The following is an 8,926-nucleotide window of genomic DNA, read 5'->3' as shown; positions in this document are numbered from 1 at the left end:
TAAGAAGCACATTAATGAGTTACAGTTTAGAGTGAGTAAAATGTCTTCAAAAATGAGTTACAGTTTAGAGTGAGCAAAATAAGTACATTAATGAGTTACAGTTTAGAGTGAGCAAAATATCTTCAAGAAGTACATTAATAAGTTACAGTTTAGAGTGAGCAAAATATCTTCAAGAAGTACATTAATGAGTTACAGTTTAGAGTGAGCAAAATCCCTTGCAAACATCAAAGGAACAGGACTGAGAACCATTACTAATCTAATAATACTAATATCGACAGTGACATTGGTTACTGCGGTGATGGTATCGTCACTAATAGCCCATTTCCTCAGGAACGCGTGTCGGTGAATGCAAATGGCACGCCACAGTCCCGTCCCCGGGTCCTGCCCGTCCCCGGGTCTCGACCATCCCCAGGTCCGGGTGGTCCACGGGTCTTGCCCGTCTCCGGGTCCTGACTGTCCCCATGCAGGTCCTTCCCGTCACTGGGTTCTGGCCGTTCCAGTGTCCTGCCCGTCCCCAAGTCCTCCCCGTCCACGGGTCTTGAGTGTCCCCAGGTCCTGCCAGGACCTGGGTGCTGCCTGTCTCCGGGTTCTACCGTACCCAGGTTCTCCTGTACCCAGGTTCTCCTGTACCTGGGTCCTGCCCCTCCCCAGGTTCTCCCATACCCAGGTTCTCCCGTACCCAGGTCCTGCCCATCCCTGGGTCCTGACTATCTCCGGGTCCTACCCGTCCCTGGGTCCTGCCCCTCCCCCGGGATCTGACCATCTCTGGGTCCTGCCGGTCCTCAGGTCCTGCCCGTCCCCAGGTCCTGCCTATCCCAGTCCTGACCGTCCGCGGCCTCCCATTACCGGGTCCTGCCTGTCCCCGGGTCCTTTCCATCACTGGCTCCTGCCCGTCCCCGGGTCCAGTCCCCGAAATTACCCTTATCCCTTTATCGTCCCGTCCAATATCGAGCCGAGCCGAGCTGTTCCACACTTACTCCGGATGACGACGCCCTTCGGGACGGCTCCCTTTCCCCTTTCTTCCTCCGAGGACCCCAGCGTTAATGAAGTGGTCGCGGAACGGCGATTCCCGTGCCCTCGGAACATTAATTACTCACAAATGGGCCTTTAATGGAGGGCCTGGCCCCACGGAAAGGCGGATACGCGAGGCGATCTCTCTCTCTCTCTCTCTCTCTCCCCCTTGCCTTCTTGTCTCGTTGACACTTCTGACGGGAAAAATGGACCCTGGGGTCGGTCGAGTCGGTCTACGCTACTCTACGACTTTTTTCCTTTTTGTTTTATTTTTTATTTTTTTATTTATTTATTTTTTTTTGTTTTGCTAATTTAACGTAGAGTCGTAGACCCGTGTGGTACAACATCTATTTAGAAGATTAAGGTATTAGATGGATTTTTACGGTAACATGACTAGAATTGTTCAAGATTGGCCATCAATGATTAGGTTACGTAGCTTTTATGCATATCGCGCAAACATTGCTGATAATAATAATAATAATAATAATAATAATAATAATAATAATAATAATAATAATAATAATAATAATAACACCTCTTATTTCAGCTCATAGCCATATATAGGGACAGGACTGAGAAGATACAATACAGTACTAAAATTAGATACACGAGAGAAAAAGTAATAATGTACGGTTACACCCAAACATTGCTGACAATAATAATAATAATAATAATAATAATAATAATAATAATAATAATAATAATAATAATAATAATATATGTAGCAAACCCTCTCTCAAGCATTTAGCAATGAGGGTGATAGTTGCATCAGCTGCATTCAATTTAGTTTTAGTGGCAGGATGCAGTAATCTTGAAAAATCAATTATCAAATAGAAAGAGAAAACTCTATATGCAGTTGATGCAGCTATCACCTTAAAAAATTTGTAATAATAATAATAATAATAATAATAATAATAATAATAATAATAATAATAATAATAATAACATACATATGATGGATGTAAAGCTTTCATCATTACCTTGGTGTTTTAATATTACTGACATAGAACAGAGACATGAAAAATCAATTATCAGATAGAAAGAGAAAACTCTATATGCAGTTGATGCAGCTATCACCTTAAAAAATTTATAATAATAATAATAATAATAATAATAATAATAATAATAATAATAACATACATATGACGGATGTAAAGCTTTCATCATTACCTTGGTGTTTTCATATTACTGACATAGAACAGAGACGACGTAAGCTGCGTGTATGACTGGCAGCATGATTGCAAGGCGGTTTGCCTCCTGTCAGCGAGAAACCAAATTAACGTTCTTCATCTCCTTCTGCTGTAGCTTCTGTGGTGGCTCCCTTTGGGCGAACTACGCCTGAGAAAGAGTGAGTCATATTTGTGCTGTTGTTCGCCACGACATTCTGAGATTCTAAGGTGACTTACAAATTTCAGCAAAGACTTCATCTCAGTCGTAGCACTGGCTTTTTTATGGTCCCTGTTCTTATTGTTTGTCTATTCAAGCTCTGCAGGGAGGCTATGCTGAGTCGAAGGGGAATCATTCTGTTCAAATCTTTGCTGTTTTCTATGCTGCACGGCCTCACTGCAAAGCTAAAATTCTTGGGGCTATCAAAACTTATACAGCGATTCGATTATCTTACTTCTTTTCCTAATATTTCCCCCTTTCGTTTTCCGAAAATAATCTCCAGAACACTTCAACTAATATGGCTCCCTTCTCTTCTTGAAAACTAATGGTAGAGCAGTTTTAAATTCTTAAAAGTTACCAGATTTGGCTGCCTTTCTTCCTCTTATTTATCTTCAGCGATCCCAGTGCAGATGGACCTGTTTCATAGCCTCTTAGTTGTTTTAAATCATACCTTTATGCAAAGCTGTTGAGTTTTTTCTTCTACCTTTCCTAATTGAGATGAAGACTCCGCATCTGTTATTCTCTGATTGATGTCCCTCAGGGATGTGTTCCATTCCCTACAATTTGACTTTTTTCCATTAATAGTACTTCTTTAAATACAACATTCCGTGTTCGTTCATATGCACTGTTGTGGTTACAGCCTTAGACAGGCTAGCTTTCCTAAGTCACATAAATATGATTAGCTATCAGAAGTCTGAAGGAAAATAGTGTGAACTTTTTCACACAACAACGCTTACATAAAGAGAGAGAGAGAGAGAGAGAGAGAGAGAGAGAGAGAGAGAGAGAGAGAGAGAGAGAGAGAGAGAGACGGAGAATATGGTCAATTCAAATTAATTTTAGGAAGTGAGGATGGAATAAAGCATTTTCTTTGCTTGAGTGAGAAATAAAAAGAACTCGAAGATTCTGTTACTATGGATTTATGCGTCAATTGGCTTCTAAAAAGGAAATAAAATTAGTTACATACAAGCAAATACAACAATAAAAAGTTCCTAATTCAAAAATTAATCGATTAGTCTCAATAAAAATAGTGTATAAGATTATGAAAAGCTAATTCAAATGCTATATGAAATCAGTCTTAATTGAGGTCTATTGATTTTTGCTAAAAATGTACGATAATTTCAAGATTTGCTGTCAAATCTTTTGACGGTAAATTGTTGATAGTTCTGCTTGGATTTGATAATAAAAAAATCATTATTCTAGCCATAATTCGGAACTCATTTGTTATATGAAAAGACAAGGGTTTTGTTCTGAGTGCTTCTGAAGTATTAGAAATTTTTAAAGTGAACATTTGTTTTCTTTATATCAGAGCTTGCAGTCATAGATTCTAGCGTTGTAAATGATATTGATGTTGCCTCTTCTAATCGTACACCATATCTAAAAGACATCATCAAGCAAATCTCGAATACGAAGCCGACCTCTCGCTCCATTTCCCTGTCCCGCGAACGAACTGATTGTTTATCAGCCGTCATTCGTTGAGAAGAAGCCATTGCCGTGCCCGGGCATAATGACAGAATCTGCATCTGCACTGACGACGGTTGGCTTCTAAGCCTTTGGCATAATGGAATCGGATCTCTAGGACCCGAACCACAATAGGCGATCTGACAGCTCCGTGATGCCCACCGCGATGCTGTTTTGTTTTACTGGGAGTCACCTCCTCGTCATTATTGACAGCTCTCGGGGAGGTCATTTTCCCCATGACTGTTCAACTCTCACTCCACGCCCACAGCCATTTTTTTCTTCTTCTTCTTCTTCCTCTTCTTCCTATGCCGGGTGGATTTCTTTAGTTTATTTTGATTTTGAGATGTTTTCTGAATACTTTTGTAATAAAATGTTGTATTATTTTCGTATTACGGGCCAGAGAGACTGGTTCGAACAACGCGAGCGAAGGTAAAATGAAAATCAAAAGCATTCAATACGAACCACGGCGGTGCTTGACAGATCTAATCATTGTCAGGATGTCGACCAGTTTCCCTGATAAAAATACATATTTAGTTAACTATAAATCAAAGCTGATATTTAACAACATTATTCGTGACTAAGTTATAAACATATCTTTCATTTTATCATATGTTTTATGCAAATCAGTAGTCTTTCAGGTGTGAAATAAAGGTGCAAAAAATATCGATTAGCAACTCAGATCAGCGAGAGGGCTCGTAGTGGACGCGTAGAAGAGAATAGCCCGCTCTCTCTCTCTCTCTCTCTCTCTCTCTCTCTCTCTCTCTCTCTCTCTCTCTCTCTCTGGACGGGCGTCGGCGTAAACCGGAGGTGGGTCTAGCAGTCAGAAAAGCCAAACCATACTTTATGAAGTGATTTAAAGATCGCACAATGGAAGGAGAGAGACAGGTCGAGGATGGGGCGTGGGAAAATGATCATAAAGATGATAGGAAGCAAAAGAGAGAGAAGAACGGGAGTGGAACGTCAAGAGGAGAGACGAGAGAGAGAGAGAGAGAGAGAGTTCAAGTGAATAATAATGAAATAAAAAAAAGAAGCCTGCCGAAAGGGCATTTAAAAATGGTTCGAAGCCAAGGGTTCCTAACGATCGATTCCTACAAGGAGATATTTTCGTTCGAAGGACAATGAAGGGAAGAGCATTCGGTCGTTAAGTCTCTTCATTTCGAAGTGAGCTGAACAACCCGTATCGTTCGACAGGTCGAGATATAGAAAGAGAGAGAGAGAGAGAGAGAGAGAGAGAGAGAGAGAGAGAGAGTCGTTAAATCACTTTGGTGCACTTAGACATTTAAGGAATCTTTGCGGTTTGCAAAGGAATCCGTAGCATTTAATTGCGGGTGGTTTATTGTCCGTTAGTTTTGCTCAGTTCTTTTTGAGTATGATTATCTGAAATCTGCTTCATAAAATACAGATTAAATTATATATATATATATATATATATATATATATATATATATATATATATATAGATATTATATATATATATATATATATATATATATATATATATATAGATATTATATATACATTTATATGTATATATATATATATATTATATATACATTTATATATATGTATATATATAATATATATATATATATATATATATATATATATATATATATATATATATATATATTAATATATAGAATGTTTGAGGACTTGTTGAATATGGAAGATCGAGAAGAGGCAAATTTGAATGCTTAAAGAGTGAAAACTTAATGTAAGTTGAGAATATTTAGGGAAGTGACGGCTGAGGAATTAAGAAGGGCAATTAAGAGGCTAAAGATTTAAAAGGCCTCGTTTTGATGGGATTATAAGTGCGATGCTGAAAGCGTGGTAGTGAAAATACAATTGACTTGCTGACCATTATTTACAAGATATGCTTGGGTGAGGGAAAGATTCCACTGGAATTTGTGACGAGGACAATTGTTCCTTTGTACAGAGGTATAAAGAATTATAAGAGCATAAGACAAGATTAAAAACAGATGAAAATTTGGATTTAATCAAGAAGTAGGGCGTGTTTATCAAGAGCTTGTTAAGAAATTCTTATGGGAGATTATTCGATTAAAATTGCTTATGCCAAAAGATAATTTTTCATTTGCGAAAGAAAGAAGATATTTCTGAATAACAGGACCCACCTCACGGCAATTAACTGGACAGCTGGCCCCATTGATACTCCGTTTCTAACATTCTTAGTGTCTCAACTTTAATTCTTAATCCTTCTTTTTCACGTCGAAGAGAGAGAGAGAGAGAGAGAGAGAGAGAGAGAGAGATCCTCACCTTTTAGAAACTGTGAGTTCAAGTCAGCAAGAGTCTAATGCTTAGTCCAAATAGTAGTACAAACTGAGTCTCATTACAAGTTAGAGAGAGAGAGAGAGAGAGAGAGAGAGAGAGAGAGAGAAGAGAGAGAGAGAGAGTTAAGATACTCTGACATCTAAAGCACTCGCTATGGAGTAGGATCATTTTCCCTGGTCGCGCCTTCCCTCGAGTGGTTGTATCTTATATATCATGATCAAGTTACCGCCATCTTTCGGCCGTCATGGAAATTAACTCGATTTTACCGCGAAATTACGAATAGAGGAATCGGCTTACGATGGGAACATATTTTTCTTCAATCTTTCCTAATTCATTTCTTTCTTTTAATGAAGGGTGGAAATGAATATGGAGATATCTAGCTAATGCGTTAACGCAGAGTACACCATTTGAGTAAAAAAAAATAATGAAAGGTCTAATTTTTCTTTGACTAATTCAGATAAGCATACCTTACTTTAACCAGACCACTGAGCTGATTAACAGCTATCCTAGGGCTGGCCTGAAGGATTAGATTTATTTTACGTGGCTAAGAACCAATTGGTTACCTAGCAACGGGACCTACAGCTTATTGTGGAATCCGAACCACATTATAACGAGAAATGAATTTCTATCAACAGAAGTCAATTTATCTAATTTTCATTGGCCGGTCGGAGAATCGAACGGGCCCAGAGCCGAGAACGATACATCCAATGAGGAACTGAATAATTCAGATGAAATTTTTCAATGCTTTTGGTTTAGAGTAGGTTTAAGCTTTTCGTGGCAAACTTATATTTAAATTCAGAGAAGTTTTACAATATTCACTGCGTGTTTTACAATGCATTCGTTTTGAGAGGAAGAACAGAAATATAAGTTTGCCACGAAAAGCTTAAACCTACTGATGCAAACAGAAAGCATTGAAAAATTGCATCATTTGAATTAGTCAAAGAAAAATGAGCTCTTTCATTCTTTTTTTTTTTTCTTTACTCAAATGGTCTACTCCATGTTCATGCATTAGGGCAGCCGATCCAGATATCTGCCCCAAAGTTTTCAAAGAAGACAGGGCAGCTTATCCAGACAAAATGAAAAAAAAACCCTAAAAAAGAAGAAGAAGAAGAAGAAGAAGAAGAAGAAGAAGAACAAAAAAGGGAAGAAAAGCACGTTAAAAGAAGAAGAAGAAGAAATTAAGAGTGACCAGTGTTACTGGTGTTGGTTGATATAGATTGGTGTTCCAACAAGATAGGCCACTTACAGAGTGAAGGAATACTTAAAGAACATATTGCAAGAACGACTGTTTTATTGCATTAGAGGTTTTCAGCCTCTTCAAAACTATTCAGATAAACCCACGGGTGAAAATGTCCAAAAATCAGTGAGCATGCAAAACCCCCTTTCAAGGTTTTGACAGAGGAGAGTTGGGGAATTTCTTTTACTCCGGTATAAATCCACACCACTGAGAGTGCCTTCGAATTGCTGCCGTAGATATTGAACGAAACAGTTCTTTTCCAAAATATAACCACCGACTTGAACCAAGGCACAACGAACGAATAAGAATGATTCAGTGTATATATAAAATCAAGCTGACGTTTTGTTTAATAATTGTCATGTCAAGAAAGTTACGAACGTTAAAGCAATCGAGATTTTCTTTGATTTTGAAAAATAATTGCTACTGCTCACAATGATGTCGCATTGCTTACTTTGCCTTGTATCCTCTGCTATAGCAGTACATTATTAAATTACATTTATATGACATTCATATGAAAATCGGGCTATTCTTATATCTGAGTGTCAAAAACAAAACTTAACTGTTAGGTATAAGTATCGGCCTTATTTATATCTTAATCTCCATAATCAAAGATATTTGAAAGTAAAAGTATGCGTTTTGAAAGTAATATATATATATATATATATATATATATATATATATATATATATATATATATATATATATATACAAATATATAAATATATATATACATATATATATATATATATATATATATATATATATATATATATATATATATATATATATATATATATATATATATATATATATATATATATATATATATATATATATATATATATATATATATATATATATATATATATATATATATATATATATATATATGTATATATATACTGTATATATATATATATATATATATATATATATATATATATATATATATATATATATATATATATATATATATATATATATATATATACATATAACATTCAGTTTTTGCCCAGCGTTACAGCAAGGAACTTCCAATCGTCTCCTTCCACTTTTTTTTTTATATATATATTTATATTTATCTTTATTCCTTCAGGGGGGACAGTTATCTCGGCGGTGACCAATATTGTCATCTTAGCGGGTGATTTATTTTCTCATAACCATCCCCATATCATCGCGGTGGCCTGCCTTATCACAAACGTTCCTTTATTGACCACTAGATAATTCTCCGTCATTGTTTATTTTGGACACTGCGCTGATCGGCGGAGCGGGCCATAATGCTTCTTTATAGCGAACTGTCAACCCAGCCCCTAAACCACCCCCCTACCCTTCCTCTGTTTCTTCTCTGTCCATTCTGTTTTTTTTTTATTTCCTCGTTATTTCCCATGCCCGCTCTTCTGCTTTTTTTTGTGTATGTGATTTTATTAGTCTTTTATCTTAATTTTTTCTACCCTGGATGCAATTGTTGGTATCATATGTTGCTGATTATATTAAATAAAATAAAAATATAAATAAAATATATAAATATATATATATATATATATA

At 36.6% G+C, this 8,926-nt stretch overlaps 1 protein-coding gene across 1 annotated transcript; it reads left to right on the top strand.

Moving 5' to 3' along the window:
• Positions 1 to 352: 352 nt before the first annotated feature.
• LOC136853303 (MAPK-interacting and spindle-stabilizing protein-like) lies at positions 353 to 1,111 on the top strand. The gene has a single exon (XM_067128665.1). It carries the CDS (start codon positions 353 to 355, stop codon positions 1,109 to 1,111), a length of 759 nt encoding a protein of 252 aa, XP_066984766.1.
• The last annotated feature ends 7,815 nt before the right edge of the window (positions 1,112 to 8,926 follow it).

Source organism: Macrobrachium rosenbergii, chromosome 27 (genome assembly GCF_040412425.1).
Source record: "Macrobrachium rosenbergii isolate ZJJX-2024 chromosome 27, ASM4041242v1, whole genome shotgun sequence".
Lineage (NCBI taxonomy): Eukaryota > Metazoa > Arthropoda > Malacostraca > Decapoda > Palaemonidae > Macrobrachium > Macrobrachium rosenbergii.
Note: the sequence above shows the minus strand (reverse complement) of the source record. Positions and strands in the feature narration are given on the sequence as shown.